Source organism: Euleptes europaea, chromosome 4, assembly GCF_029931775.1.
Source record: "Euleptes europaea isolate rEulEur1 chromosome 4, rEulEur1.hap1, whole genome shotgun sequence".
NCBI classification, from domain to species: Eukaryota; Metazoa; Chordata; class Lepidosauria; order Squamata; family Sphaerodactylidae; genus Euleptes; species Euleptes europaea.
Window position 1 is genome coordinate 68,117,431 of NC_079315.1, and position 16,809 is coordinate 68,134,239.

Sequence of the window (16,809 nt, forward strand, 5' to 3'; positions counted from 1 at the left end):
GGTGGCTTGCCACTGCCGTCCCCAGTCATCTACACTTTACCCCCAGCAAGCTGGGTACTCATTTTACCGACCTCGGAAGGATGGAAGGTTGAGTCAACCTTACCTGAAACCAACTTCCTTTGGGATCGAACTCAGGTCATGAGCAGAGGTTGGACTGCAGTACTGCAGTTTATCACTCTGCGTCACGGGGATGCAAAAAGATGTAAAACAGAACATTAGCTAGCCCCCCAAACCCAATGCCATTCTGCTACCATTCCCCCTGCCACCCCCATCTTGATGCTGAGACGTGCTTGCCTCCTGTGAATAAACAAGTTTCTGAGCAGAACAGAAAAAGCAGAAAACCAGAACAGGAAGTAGCACCACATCTGATATCATCCTATTAACTGGAGCAGAAAAACAACAACTGCTGGAACATAAAGGCCCTGCTGGATCAGACCAAGGCCCATCAAGTCCAGCAGTCTGTTCACACAGTGGCCAACCAGGTGCCTCTAGGAAGCCACAAACAAGACGACTGCAGCAGCACCATCCTGCCTGTGTCCCACTGCACCCAATATAATAGGCGTGCTCCTATTATGCTCCTGGAAAAGTCCAACATAACCCAAAACTGACACTTCAAACTATTAAGCAATGACCACCAAACCTCATCAACTGGCCTTTCCTCACAACAGACTGTTACAATTACCACAGCCAATTACCACTCACAGGTTCTATGTCTGTGATTCAGATGTCTCCATTCAAGTGCTTACCTTTATATAGCAGTTATTATCCCTTTCCCCTTTTAGAGACATCCCAGTTTCATCCTATTCTAGCTCATGATCATCACTATCCTGGAAACACATCCGGTCTCCAGCCTTGTCTCCTTCCGTTCCCAAACTACCACCTTTTTTGCCCTACATCAGAAGGATCCTAGACCTGTATACAATTATAGGCATCAAATAAAGGGGACCCCTAAAGACTTCTGTATGAAGCAGATTCAACAGGGTGCTGAGTATGGGAAAATCATAAGAAAACCTGAGAACCAAGCAACCAACTCTGAGAGGACCCAAGTTAAATGATAGCTGAAGAGGCAGAAGGCAAAGTTTTGGGTACCATGAGGGATTTTTTTTTAACCCATTGGGAAAAACATTGAGTGTTAAAGAAGAAGAGTTGGTTTTTAAATGCCAACTTTCTCTACCACTTAAGGGAGACTCAAACCGGCTTACAATCACCTTCCCTTCCCCTCCCCACAACAGACATCCTGTGAGGTAGGCAGGGGCTGAGAGAGCTCTAACAGAGCTGTGACTTGCCCAAGGTCAGCTGGGTACCCAAGGTTGAGCAGAATATATATATATATATATATATATATATATATATATATATATATATATATATATATATGTATATATGTATATATATGTATGTATGTATATAAATACTAAAAATATAATTTATTCAAAGTGCTATGTAAAGGTTAAAAATATTTAAAAACATTAAAATAGCACAATGGCATTTCCTAGGGATGATATCTGTAACCACATACCAAACGCGTTTCTGCCTATTGGACCTTCATCAGTGGTTAATAAAAACTGCTCTACTAGGTTGATACCTGCACACATCGTATATGAGAGACATATACAAACCAGTATTACAACTAGAACCAATCGGGCCAGATGTTTGAGTAATCGGTAATAGATTTTACAATCTATATACGTGACATGCCTGGTTTGATTTGAACTGTTTGTATATGTATTTATTTATGTCTGTAAATGTGTGCAGGCTTAACATGGTTTTTATTAACCACTGATGAAGGCCAATAGGCTGAAACACATTTGGTATGTGGTTACAGATATCAACCCTAGGAAATGCCATTGTGCTATTTTAATGTTTTTAAATATTTTTAACCTGTACATAGTGCTTCGAATAAATTATATTTTCAGTTTTTATGTACATATATATATTTTTTCTTTCTACCCAACCTTGGGTACCCAGCTTCTATTTTCAGGTTGAGTTTTATTCCCCCCTTTTTGCTTCCACTACTTGCCCAAGGTCATCCAGCTGGCTTCGTGTGTAGGAGTGGGGAAACAAATCCAGTTCACCAGATTAGCCTCCACTGCTCATGTGGAGGAGTGGGGAATCGAACCCGGTTCTCCAGATCAGACTCCACCACTCCAAACCACCGCTCTTAACCACTACTCCATGCTGGTTAGACTAAAATAACATACCTTTGTCCCCATCTCTGATCAGCAGAAATGAATAAAAGAACAAGAATGAGGGTGGTATCAAAGTATGCTTGATTTTATCATGTTTAGACTGATATAGAAATATATTAATTACATACATTTTAACTGGAATACGTTCTGAGGAACAAATATAAAGGCTCAGATTGAACATTAACCTGTCACAGCCACATCAGCTATTTCAGCCTAAAAGTACCAAGGCAACTTGCACATTAGTGGTAAAGTCTATCAGAAGGTATCTAATGCAGAATTTGCATAAGGTTTTAGGGTGTCATTCTGTAGAGGGAACTGCTCCTTTCTTCTTCCTAGGCTAATTCAATCCAGCAGGGAATTCACAGCTTTGCGTAGTCTTTGAGAATCGTCTCCAGTTTCTGGCTCAGCATGATGTTTCCTTTAACTTTGAGTTTTCCAGAGAAGAATGCCTACAGCAAGAAGAGGGGGGAAACAATTAGACAAGTCAGTCTGCTCTGTCAGAGATGCTTTTTTAAAGCAGTCACAGGAGAGACTTTAATTAAGTACCAAGTGGAAGACCAAACTAAACACACACACAGAACCAGAGGTCAAACCTACTGAAATCACCAGGATTCACTTCCTTCAACTAAATGAAACGAACACAGTAATTTTGAACAGTCACTTGCAGGCGTTCTAAGGTGTTATGCACATTGCAAAAATATAATTGGGACTACTACAGAATTTCAGCATGTTCCCCCAGTACCTTCAAAAAACAAAAAGGTGACAGGAAACACAGCACATCACCAGATTCATACCCTCCAATTCGCCCTTGAATTCAGCATCTCTACGGTTAATGGGAAATGTAAAGCTAACCAGCCAGTTGAATCCTGTCTTGCTGAATGCTCTCATGCAGTTGCAACTAGAGGCTTGACTGCGAAGAGACACTTTTTTAGCAGGTAGTTCAACCATTGCAATTAAATGCGTTACGATGGCCTGATATACACCACACCTGAATGTAAGACTGCTTCCCATGTCATTTGATTAACATCTGGATCAGGCCTATTAAACAATTAGCTGTTGTCAAGGCTGTAAGCTCCCCTCCAAACCCAAGAATGACCACATTGCTAGGCCACTTAGACTAAGGAATATTCTGGTCCAATCAGGGTTGGGTTAGTTTAACCAAGTTAAGAAGCTCACAGGAGAACCTGAGAAAGGCATGCCAGGTGTAGGGACATAAAGAAACAAATGGGACAATTAATATATTTTCTCCTCCTTTCCCATTCCCACCACCTATATACTCCATTTGCAATCACTATGTGCTGATTCCATGTGGACCATGAAATTTATGCAACTATCAATGAAAGTTCTGAAAACATGGGAAACCCCCAGGTTTCAGAAAAATTCAACTCTGTACCCCCCAACCTTGCTAGTGATGTCTGCACATGATTAAAAAAAGCTAACCTCCCTCCTTTAAACATGGTCTTGGTTGCCATTTTGGGTTGCCAACCCACTGCTAGGGTGAGGGGTAATATCCTCTCCTCCAAGCCCTCACACTGAATCATTAGCCAGGTGGCCTCTGTTTCAATTGTGGCTGCCACAGCAATAAAACTATGCTTGAAGTCTCAAGAGATCATGCCTTATTAACACAAAAGCTTGCCTGAAACTGCAAATTGGTGGCTGGAGGTGATAGCCAGGAAGAAGATAAATTAGCAGCTCAAAGGAAAAGGTGACTAGAAGAGAGAGTGAAGGGGAAAACAGGATTGCTCTTTCTCTCTGATTCATCACAGGTTTCCCAGTTGTAATAATACAAATTTCAGTTTATGTTCTTGCACCATCTGAGAACCATTTAATCTAAAGTATTACTTAGGCATTATCTTTTGTAGTTTATTTATTTTGCCATCAAGTTGCAGCCAACTTATGGAGACCCCATAGGGTTTTCAAGGCAAGAGACATTAAGAGGTGGTTTGCCATCACCAGCCTCTGTGCAGCAACCTTGGACTTCCTTGGTGGTCTCCCATCCAAACACTAAACAGGGCCAACCCAGCTTAGCTTCCAAAAGCTGATGAGATCAGGCTAGCCTGGGTTATCCAGGTCAGGACTTTATAGTTTTACTGCATGTCAAATCAGCCCCATCAGAAAATGAATGTCCTGTATCATAAAAATGTTCCACTACGCAACCCTCATCAAAACAAAACTTTAGGATCCAGAAGTGAGAATGAGCTCTAAATTCACGTGGAGCTCCTGCACATACTGGCTTGCTTATTCACATCAGTAGAAAAGACAACTTTACATATGTTTCTTTGCGCCGTCAAAACTGTCCACTCTGTTGAAAGAAAAGAAGGGAGCACTTACTGCAATAGTTTTGCTGTTGATGAGGATACTGCCTTGTATTGTATTGTACTGCCTTGTTGTTATCTTCAGGGGTATCCAGTTCATGAGGCACACATTTAGTTGTCCGCATATGAGCAAAGTTGTAGCATGTGACTTATGAAACTTTCTAAAAAATCTATTTTAGCAGAATAGGAATGATAATAATGTTGTCCAAGATGACTAACAGTTATACTCATGGAACATGAAGCTACCCTAACTGTTTTGGGGTTCTTTCCAGTATTTCTTTAATTGCCTATTAACTAGATCTTGTACTGTAACATTTGCATTCAGGTTAACAGGCAAGACTTGACTGCTGCAGTGTTAACCAGGTCCATACCTTTTGTGGATTGATGTTGCCAAGTACCAGGTCCATGAAGTCTTCATCTGACAAGGTGAAAGTGGTATCTGCTTTACCACGGACGGGTCCTTGATATAACTCTCCAGAGCCATTCTTCAAGTCAATGGCTAGAGAAATGGAAGGTTGAAATAGGAGGACAAAACAAGAATAAATGGAAACAGTACTTGTTATCTCTGTCTAGTTCATCTGCGGCAAAAAAGGACAATTTAATGGAGAAAAATATAGGTGAAAACAATTGCATACACAACCAGGGAAAATATATCCTTAACTTGCATTTGAATTCAGATGTGTTTAAAATATTTTAAAACAATGGTTAAACTTGAGTGTAATATTAATCTGAACAGTTCGAAAACTGCAGATCTCAACAGGTTCGAAGTGGGGAAACTATTCCCATTAGCACCTGGAGCAGATTTCTAGCCATTAAGTTCTTAAATTATTTTAATTTATTAACACAGAACTAATAAAATCTACCTAATTATGCACATCCTGTCCAATCATTACAATTACCCGCTGTGGCAAAGCTCTTCTGTACAGAGGCTGGATTTATGAGACAAATACACCTTCTGAATCATCAACACAGCACATGGGTATTTTTTAATTTCATTCACAGTATGACAGACATTTTCCATTTTCACAGTATCCTGCAATCCACCTCAATTAAATATCTGAATGAAGAGGCTAGGCACATGCTTCAATCACTAATTTATTTGGGAAATTCCCTCTGTTGAAACCACTGGTTAGAGCCATGAAAGTGCATATGGAGACCTCTACATGTAGTTTTACAAAATTTATTCCTTTAACAGTTTGAGATGTGATACAAAATGGAATGGTGATGGGGGGAGGTATTGCTCACAGAAAGCAAATGAACGAAGAAACAAACAAATTATGGGCGAAAACGCATGGTCGCTTTAGCCTCCTTTACTCTCTGTTTCAGCCAGGATTCAGCGAAATGCATGCGTTCGATCCTGGCTGAATCCTGGCTGAAACAGAGAATAAAGGAGGCTAAAGCGACCATGCGTTTTCGCCCTGTGTGTATGCATGGAGACTGTGTTAAACAAAATGATCCCAAACCTTGAGCAACCTAAAAGCATTAAAAAAAAAAAAAAAAAACAGAACTCACAAAAGAGCAATACAGTTAATGTGTTGGATTCAGTGACTACTTTCTGTTAATCGAGATGTCTTGCTCCAATGGAAGGTGCCTTGTTCAGGCCGAGGACTACTATTAATTAGCAGAAGGGAATCACTGGATCCAACCCAGCAGCTATTAAAAATTAGGTTATTAAAACCACTTAAGCACTTTCCTAATTCAACTTCCAATTATGTAAAAGTGATCCAAGCAAAAGCAATAGCTGTCCTAAAAGGGATCGACTGCTGCAGCATTTTCACAGACTACACTGAAGAGCCACCTAGGAAACTCATCTTTGATTAGCACTCTGAAGTACTGGTGGATCATGATGAGGGAAAGACAGAATTTACCAACTTCCTTTATCAAGAGAGCAACATATCTGTTCAGAAAGGTGATATATATTGCTTAATACTGAACTCTTGTGCTTGGATAAAGGAAGTCCACAGTGTTAAAAAGATTTTATTAAGTATTCTGTATCAGCAAATCCAGTAGAAAAGCTGGATTCTTTCCTCAACAAAGCAATGACAGCGAAACATTGCAAATAAAAATATTAATTGCCCTGGTTGTAAGAAGGTGGGAAATTCCTATGAACTTTTGCAAAACAGTTACTGCAAGAAATGATTGCAGTGTTCATTTAATCTTTTTGTGATGTAAATCAAAGCAACATTTCTTTTCAATATGATCCATAGCTTTCTTTCGCATGCAGATGGATCGTTTTCATTTAACAAAAACCCACTTATCGAAGTGTTACAATGTGCGACACTCTCTTTCATAGTGCTGTTTTGTTTTCAAGTATTATATTTCATGCACACCATACATCTTAGCTAAGAATCTACACTTTCTTTAGAAAACAATTCCTCAAAGTGTCTGTTTTCCCAAAGTCCCATTTCCTGCACAAGATGCACTGCCAAAATGATCTACTACAAAACCTATAAACTGTCAGGCATCATGTTGCTTGAAATGGAGAATGTTACGGCAAGATTTTGTTTTGCCAATTGATATTCACATTTTGCAAATTTCCATAGCAGTGTCGTCCTCTCTTTCACCCCTCACAGAGCGCAAAAACCCATTAAAATGTTTGAACGCAGCTATATTTATTATTTCATTTATATCCCATCTTTCTCCACAGTGGGGACCAAAATGAGTTTATATCATTCCCCTCTCCTGACCCCAGCCCCTGCCTTGTGCTAACAGAAATCAAGGCTGGCAATACTATTGTAGTTGCCTAGCGACGGCCACTAAGGGGATTCATTTCTTAAAGCTAAAGATGCTTCTATTCTTTTGAGGAGCTAACCTCCAAGTATGTGTGTGTGTGTGGGGGGGTCCCCTTAAGATTTCAGATTTTTGTGCAAAGCTGGCACTTTTCTCAGGTTTGTTGAAAGAGCTGTCTTGTCAGTTCATGGCTCCAGTCTCCAGATTTATGTAACCTCAGGTTTGGCCATGTTGAGAATTAGATATATTGACAAGCGGGGAACCCACAAGGAACTTGTAGAGGGGCTATCCCAACCCCCCTGCCTTTGTTTTATTCCTTCACCTCCACCTCTTCTCTGTCATTCATCTCCCCTCTCTCTTTCTCCCCAAACCCTTTGTCCCTAACCCCCTCTCTTTCTTTCTCTCTCCACCCATTCTCTGTTCCCCCCCACACACACCTCCAGCATCCCCAGCTTGGGGGGAACAGTGACGCCCATATCCTCTCCACTGCCTTCTGCATTTCCAGCTTGGTGGGGAGTCAGTGATGACATCTGCCTCCCCCCTGCCTCCAGCATTCCCAGTTTGGCAAGGGTGACAATGGAGACTTCTGCCCCCTGCCTCCTCCAGCGTTTCCAGCTCACGGGGGGGGGGGGGAGCTGTGGCAACTACTACACCCCTATGCCGTCTCCAGCATTCCCAGCTCGGGCAGGCAGCAACGACTCCAGCGTCACCTTCCACCTCCAGTGTTCCCAGCTCACTGCTCTGCCGACTTTTCCCACACCCACCGCACTGTACTCACCCCATCTCACCCTCTCACTGCTTTGCCTGACTACCCTGCCTCTTCCTCAGTGGTTTGCCTGCTTGCCTACCCACCACTATTCTGCAGACCATCCTCCTCGTGTTGCTGCCTGTCTCGTCATTTCAGCCTGATGCAGGCCTGATGGGGGGGAAGGGGGGAAGAACTGGTGAGGTTGCCTCTTCTGTTCCAGACCAAAAGCCAGTTTTTGGCTTTTGGCCTCTGATGCACCATCATGGTGAGCGGCTTTTCCCCCACCTCAGATGGGGGGGGGGGAGAGGGAGTCAGTTGTAGAAGGCAAATCCAAGAGAGGTGCATTTTGAGTACAAGTGCAGACAAATATTCCTCTGTTTTAAGTGACCCCCTTAATCCCCCCCAAGGTTTCCCATTTTTCTACAAACCTGAGGGGATCTCTCACAATCCATGGATTTAGATATCCACAGATAGGGCCACATTTCACTATCAGAATATAAGGTGATGATCTACAAGAAGTAATCATCCTACAAGGATGGTTTTAAAAAGTATTCATATGATAATATAGCCACACTATTAAAAATTAAGACTTCAAGCTGATGGGAACTATTTATGGTACACAGATGGTTTAGCAGTAACAAGTGTAACAATGCAATCTTGAGCAGTGTTACATACTTCTAAGTTCATTGAGGTAGATGAACTTAGAAGGGTATAACTCTAAGACTGTGCTGTGAGTATTCTTGAATGCAAAGCGCTCTGAACATCTGAAATGCATTCTATAATTGCTAAGCAGTCATGTCTTGATTACCACATCAAGGTCTTTTCACAAGACCAGTTTACCCTAACGAATACTGGAGACATATCCCCCCACCAAGTATGCCTCTAGATTTAAAGAGGGAGAGGGGTGAATGTGTCTCTTTATCTGATCTCAGATTCATTCCATGCAGTCTGTAATGGAAACCTTATTGTTAATCAGTGAGCTGTTACCTTTTATGGGGGGAAAAAACATCTCTTGCTTCCATTGCAAACATAAATTCCTGTTCACGCATCCCAACAACTGAGGGCTAGTAATGAAATGAAGAGGCTGGCTTGATATGAAATGGTATGAGGGAGGAGGTTATAGTCAATTGCACAAGCAATAAAAGCTTTTTTGGCACTTGTGAATTTGGAAAAAATAAAACCATTGGCCGTGTCAACCTAAATGGCAAATCATTTCCCTTCAGAGCTGCTTCATATCCTTCTTTGTTTGACATTTATCACCCTTGGACACTGGCATCTTCATCTAAAGCAGTGGTTCCCAAACATTTTGGGCTACCACCCTGTTGGTTCCACAAACTAAACCCCATGCCCCCTCCCCTATCCTATAAAAAGCTTTATTCAAAATAGGGGGTTGCATAACTCACTAAAGATGATAATAACAATAAAATTTCAAAACAGTAACAATTAATTGCACATCTATTCTTAATCAATTTAAAACTTTTTAGTTGAAATTTATTCAACAAAACGGATGAACTTGATCCAGTGGTACCAGCTCTTCAAAGTCTGGAAAAAAATTCTGATAGTTTCCAGCAAATTTGCCAGCATGGTGTCATAGCTTGATCCATTGTAAATTAGTGAATAACACAGCTGAAGGGGCCCACCTCTAGCACCCCCTGCTGCCCTCTTGCCTCTTAGTGCCCCCCTAGGTAATCCCACCCCCAGGGGGTGGTACTGCCCACTTTAGATTCTAAAGTTTCAGTTGGCACCAATAGCATCAATGAGCTGTAGGGGTCCAGAGTAGATCTAGTGCTGTCAGCTACTGAAGACTGTACAACAGCAGAAGGGTGGGAGGAAAGTGGTAATTAAAAATATCAAAGCCAGGGTAAGCACAGCTGTGACACAAATTTAACAAAGGAAGAGGGCCTAGCAGGAAGGCCAGGAAAATAAAGCACACTGTCAGCTGAGGCCTGGCAGACCTCTGTCTACTTGCAAACTAATATTAACTAGAACCTGAAGAGAGAAGCAGGGTGAAGAAGAGATCCTGAGAGCCAGAAGCCCAGTATCTTCAGAGTTAACTAAAGGCTTGTGACAAAGATGGTTTGTCGACATCTCTGTTGAAAAAACCATTAAGATTAGAAAAAAGTCTTAAAACAAAAGCTACAACAAAATTTAGCTAGCTGACATTTCTCCATCTAATTGTCACTGAAGATCGGGGGATTCTACTCTCTTGAACAGGATCTTTAAGATTATGAAAAAGGAAAAGGACCCTGATAGCTTGGCATGACTGGAACAGGAAGAATGCTGAGTAACAAGGTCTCATACAGTCTATAACAAGACTGAAAGTCCCCAGAAATGTTTACATACTGTGATCAAACCCTAACTATAGCCTATGCAGCAATTTTGTTCTTCTATTATCCCACGAGAACCACTGACCTATATGGCTTTAGCATTTTGTGAGCATGTTTGTGTGCGTAAAGTTTTATCAAGTTGCACCTGACTTTACTAGCACACGTAAGGTTTCAGGTTTGAAACCTCCCTCTGCTGAAAAAAGAAAGCTTACTAGGTCAATCAAGATAACTGCAGTAACCATTACTTGCTTATTTGAAATTGACATTATGTTGTTTTTATTTTTGTATTAGAATCAATCGCTTATTGCTGAACAGTGGGATTTCTGAGGGGGTCATTTTATTTTCTTCATATTGTTCAGAAGAATAGGTTATTTGTGGTGATTACTATTCACCAAACAGAGTCCCAAAAATCTGGGATCCAAATCCAGATTCAGAATTAATTAGTCCAAAATTAATCCAAATTTTTTGACGTGCACACCCTTGCTACTTCTAGAAACAAAGGAAAGAGATCCAATGGACTCTTCTAAGTACAATACAAAACGGAGTCACCTGTTGCCTCAGATCCAGTGCTCCCTCTCTAAACCTAGATAGAACTCCAATAAAATAGTTCCTTGAATTACTTTCTGAATAAGTCCAAATATTGTAGAGTCATGTTCTAATGACACATTATATATCTGTAGCCATGGATGTATGTTACTTAAATGAAAAACTCCTTTTAAGCACAAAAATGTGTGTGCTTTTCTTATCCAAGTGCTTCATAGAAGATAATGTGACTTCTGTTTGCAAAATGAGGAATGAGTTCTATAGTGTCAAACATGTAAAATAAAAACTGTGCTCCAGGGTGAGGGAAAGGGGCAAGAGAAACAACAAACAAAATAAAGGCTTGTATCTTATGAGATCTATGACTGGAGCTTGACAAAAGGGACTTCCCAGAGCTTTCTTCCCCATTGCAGGCCACTGGGACTACCCTAAAAATATATTCCTGTGGGTCAGCAGACTCCCAAGAATAGCATAGGAGGGAAAAGTGGGAAGTGGAAACTGGGAGAAATCATCCCCACATCCTCATCCAACAGAAATGACTTTCTGCTGTCAGAAATGAATGGAAGGATACCAGCCAATTATACTCAGCATTTCTATAGTGTCTGAACCAAACACAGAAAAGCCATTTAACCAGAAACCACAAGCCTCAGCAGGACTGGGGAAAAGATGTTTAGTTTTGCTGCTTCGTAATGAACACACATTGGTCAGGGCTGTCCAGAGTTTTGCAAGTCCAGAGTTTTAAAAGGTATTGTAAGCAAACCACCAGGCTATAGTAAACAGAATGAGAAAGTTGCTGCTGGGGATTGGCAATGGGAGGGGTGAGTTAATGAGACAAATGGTTTACTTGCATACTTCTAATATACCTTAGTCTTTAAGAAAGGCCCTAAGCAGATGCATGAGAAAAGGGGGAAGGAGGATCTTACACAAGGCATTTGTAACAACCTAACTACTTAGGGGTTTTCCTGACCCAACAAGCCAGATAGATGGATCTTTGAGAAGGGAGAGTTGGTTAAGGGTCAACAAAGCCCAACTGAACAAAAGCGTTGCTACCATACCTAGCAAACTAGGGATTTGAGCAACTAACAGCTCCCACTTCATTAAGGAATGCTATAAGGCATCCTATAAACTAATTAAATCTATGGACTTACTCCACTGCACAGCAGTCTTGTTGTCCTTAGTGATGTTCCACTGAAATACAGCATTTACTTTCTTCACCAGTTGGTTTCCGAGTTCTTTGATGCGACGACCAATTTCTTCAAACACAAGGTCACTCTGCAATCCTGCTGCCTAATACATAAATGAAGAGGTCCTGAAGGATTTTACACTACCCTCGCCCATATTCTAGTGTTCACTGCATGTGATAAATTCTACACTCTTGGTTTATATAATAATTTTATGGCCTCTTATTAGGACATCATAAGCAAAGAGAAACCCAATTTTAGAAAATATGCTGCCATTTGCCATACAAAGATGCATACAAAAATACATTTTGCGTACAAAGATGAAATGGCTTGGAGCTAATGACAAATTATGTGAAATTAATGTACAGCTGAAGCTCTTGACAACCATGCAGCGGTTAAAGGCTAAGAATCATGGCCAACCCATAATGGGCAAGTATTACTATGTTTAAACGGTCAGAAATTACGTGCTTTAATCCCCACACTGCATAATATGATTGCATAGTGCAGTCACACAATTTGGTGTCGGATGCAAACTAGGGCATCACCAAATTCTCTACTTTCATTCAGGAAAAATTCACATTCCTAGTACTTGTAGCTGTGAAGATAAATGTGAAAGTTTGTGGGGACAAGGCCGGCTGAAATCTCAGAAGCTGGAGGGGGCAGACTGGAAGCTGAGCAAAATGTCCAACAGTCAGTGTCCTGTGTGAGACTTCATCCTACTCATCTAAATGACAACCCAAACTGTGCAAAATAAGCTGTCACTGGCTTGATTTACATCATTTAGATGGCAGAATTTGGTTTTTTTTAATGAAAAACTTGGGCCATTAGTGTAGAACAGCAGTTCCCAAACTGTGCTCCTCTGAGCACTTGGTGCTCCGCAAAACATCTCCTAGTGCTCTGTGAAGAGACTGGAAAGAAAAATAAATAAAATAAATATGACAAGATCTAAAAGTTGTGAATATTTGCAGCCATGAACTGTGTGTAGGTAAGTATCAAGTAGAAATTATTTAGCTCCTGCAGTGTACTGTGAAGCAGTAACTATAAAGGGCTAGTCAGAGTTCATTGTGCCAAACTCAAAGTTTGCCGCTGTTGCCCATCATATTGGTCCTATAGGTGCAATATGAAAATTATTCCTCCGTGACGAATCTCTCTCCTGAGAAGTGCTCCATGACTCAAAAAGTTTGGGAACTGCTGGTGCAGAGTATTTATTTTAACCTCAGAAATCTGAGTCCTGGATCGAGGCCCACTGGGAAGCTAACATTGGCCCTAGGGAAAATGGATCACAGCGATCCCCTTGCGCTTCCTTTGTCCACTTCTCAGCCCACCACTGGCTAAGGAAATGGCTTGCAATTCAATCCCGTGTGTGACTCCTCAATAATAAGTCTCACCATATTCTATGGGGCTTACTTTCCAGAAAAGTGTGTGTAGGACTGTGCTGTAAGGCACGGAATAAAATGGGACTAACTTCTGTGTTTGCTTTATAAAACTATTCTGCCATAATAGGAAACAGTGCATAGGCTGCAAAATGATCACTGCAAAAGAACAACCCTAGTTTCAAAAACCAGCCCATGCAGCGTTTTTTGTGTTGTTTTTTGCAGATAAACCAGCTTTGGATAAACACGAAAATACACACAACCCACACACAAAGAGCAGAGGGAAGGGACTTGCACTCCAGTTCCTGCTGTCCCAGCTAGCTCTGCAATATAGGGACTGGGGAGAAACAGCAGAGGGAGAGGGGGCAACAGAAATTCAGCCAGTGCTGGAAAGGCTGCAGACGGCACAGGCAAGCCTAGCTTATGGCTTGCAGGTAAAAAAGGAAGAGGGCAGCCTGCATAGCTACCCAGAGGAGATGGAACAGCAGCAGGCTAGGCCAACAGCCTCCCCACTCAACTGCTCTTTGTGCAAAACAGCAACACAAGAGAGAAGAGAGCCATCACTGCCTGGGAACACATGAAGCTGCCTTATACTGAATCAGATTCTTGGTCTATCAAAGTCAGTATTGTCTACTCAGACTGGCTCTCCAGGGTGTCAGGCAGAGGTCTTTCACATCCCATGCTTGCCTAGTCCCCTCCATAGCCAGCCATTTAAAAAGCCACCTTTAAACTGTCTCTTCTCTTCAGGCAAGAGGGTAAAGTCCAGAGCAAGCTGAACTGGCCAGGGACTGGCTCTCTTCTCTTTGCGTCCAAGTGAGAACCCCACTGATGGAGGAGGAAAGGGAGCTCAGGTCGTCTCACTAGGAATTTCCCTGGGAACTTAAGTGCCCTTGTACTGGATATATCACACTCACACACAAATCATGCTCCCTCTACCTGAACAGGCTCCTTAGCCAACGGTTGATCAGAGGACGGTGTCAGATCCACATAGGCTCCTGCAATGGCAACCTCCCCAGTCTCTTTGACCTGTAAGTTTTCCCCACAATGTCAATGGGTTTTTAGCCAACACAAAAACAAGGCTCATAAACAAGTACAATAGTTACACTTTGCAACAAATGAAAAAATCTGCTTTGCAGAAAAAAATCACAGGCAGGAAATCATAAGGCTCTTATAAAAATGAACAAACAAAAGAAAAGGAGGCTTGAAAGAATTAGAAATCCTCAAGCAACTTGTCCTAAAACTAAAACAATTGTACTTGCATCTTTCATAGGCATGAAAGAAAATATCTAAGAACAATTAGTGACAACCTTCTGGTGGGTAAAAACCACAAAAACAGTTCCAATTATTTCACATATTAAATGCAGATTTTTCAATGAAAGGGCTACACGTTTGAGCCAATCTCAGTATTATTTGTCGGAAATCACATCAAGGGAAGGCTGCCAGCATTGAACGAGCTTTAGCTATTTAATTGAAATCTGTTTTTTAAACAGAGAAAATGTTATTTAAAAAAATTACTGTAAAAACTATTGAGCAACAGTCATTTTCTAAGTTTGCTTGCTTGTTATGGCCTTTTTATGAAACATTAAGGGGGGGGTAAGGCAGTGAAGAAAAAGTAAGATCTTAGACTCACATTTTTAAAAGATGCCAAAGGACTCAAAGCCAGGGGCAGTATCAAAAAACTCTATTTAAATGCATTTTGAAAGACACCAACAAAGGCAGAGTGCGCTTTTTAAAAAGGAAAGTGTTTCAGGCACATGAAACTTAAGATTTTGAACAGCCCGTCTATTTCTTTTTTCCAGATCCCAATGTTTGGGTAATGAGAACTTCTGAGAGTGGATAACCGATCTGGAGCAAAGAAACTGCATTCCAAATACTATGAGGGGCACTACACTCTTATGTGTTTCTGGATGCCTGTAAAACAGAACTATTTCTACTATTCCATCGACAATGACTCCTAAACCCAATCAAACCAAAGTCATACTTGCATTTTTTTTAAATCGCCAGAATACAAGTATGTGCGCTTCTCATGGCAGTAGACAAGGTCTCAAACAGCTTTTTAACTGTTCAATAAATAGAAATATTAGCTAAGCGCAACTGCAAATGCTTAATCTCCAAAGAAATGAGTGGCATTTATTATCCCCCTTATGCCTCAAACAGCATCTCAAAACACCTAAACACTCACCCTTAAAATCTCTCAAGACCAGCCTTCTGCTTCTAGCAAACCACTTACTTTTCACTCCTTACTGAAACAAACTCTAACTTCCTGTAACTGAAAGGAATGCACATTTTACTCCTGTTTATGCCTGCTTCCACCACCCTTGTGACTTGGCTCTCTTATGCCATATTTTAGATTGGAAACTTCTTGGAGCAGCAATCTCTCTCTTGGTATTCTGTTAAGTGCCTCTCGCACTGAAGGCACTGCACAACTAATAAAGAGTAATAAAATCCCAGCGCACGTGCACAACCATGCCATCCTTTGCAGGCTGTTCTTATTCAAGCCATCACAATTCTGAACTTCATGCTCTGACCTTAGTTTGAATATGAATTCTGTTGCCTTCCTTCCACATCTCTGTTTGCAAAGTTTGCCCCGGAAAGACTGGTTTTGCAAAACGAATCTATCAAAAGGAAAGATTAGAAGCATTTGTTTTATTTTGAAATAAAACACAACTGTATTGGAGCCAGTCAGGTCAGTGGAGCTCTGCTGATTAAATGGAATTTTCCCAGCTTCTGCTGCAGCCCTCTCAGACCCCAACATCCTGCTCCTGAGTAACGGGGAACCCCCAGGAAAAGTGCCAGGGGCAGGCTGGGATCTGCACAGGGATGGGGGAATTGGAAAAACTGGCCCCCACCCCTTCCCACTGACAGAAACACCATTCATTAAGTGAAAATGACCTTTGGATCCTGCCCGTTAAAAACCATTCACACCAACTTTATCACAGCTCTCATACATGCATGTATTCTCATGCAAACAACAAGGCATAATGCACATTACAGAAGTCAAGGTGAAAGGAAAATCTAACAGATGTGGCCTATTTGGGAGATTTTTTTAAAAGGTCATTAACAACAATGAAGAAGAATCATATGCGGAGTCAAGCTGACACTAACTGAATTTGTTATAATACCTTGTTTTACACCTACATCTCTCAGATACTGTGGATGAAAGTCATCAGCACTCTAAATCCAAAAAAATATTATTCCTGTGAAAACATACACACCTTAATTGCCTTGAACCTGGCTGCATCGTTATTTGCAAAATGTTTCAAAACATGCCTGGCAGCAAATCCAAAAGAACAAAGTCCATGCAATATGGGCTTCTGAAATCCTATTAAAAGAGCACAAACATAATTGTTTCATTTCCTGTTTAACATGTTAATATTACACACAAATAAACACAAACACAGAAAGG

At 41.2% G+C, this 16,809-nt stretch overlaps 1 protein-coding gene across 1 annotated transcript in view; it reads right to left on the bottom strand.

Moving 5' to 3' along the window:
* Nucleotides 1-2,418: 2,418 nt before the first annotated feature.
* The window catches only part of HSD17B4 (hydroxysteroid 17-beta dehydrogenase 4), a 74,339-nt gene continuing 59,948 nt past the window's right edge, over nt 2,419-16,809 (bottom strand). The window contains exons 19-24 of the mRNA XM_056848474.1: nt 16,619-16,725; nt 15,932-16,018; nt 14,340-14,429; nt 11,998-12,136; nt 4,876-5,003; nt 2,419-2,638 (exon numbers count right to left, since the gene is read on the bottom strand). Coding sequence (XP_056704452.1) covers nt 2,549-2,638; nt 4,876-5,003; nt 11,998-12,136; nt 14,340-14,429; nt 15,932-16,018; nt 16,619-16,725 — 641 coding nt within the window. The 3' untranslated portion in view covers nt 2,419-2,548. The remainder of the gene's footprint in view (nt 2,639-4,875; nt 5,004-11,997; nt 12,137-14,339; nt 14,430-15,931; nt 16,019-16,618; nt 16,726-16,809) is intronic.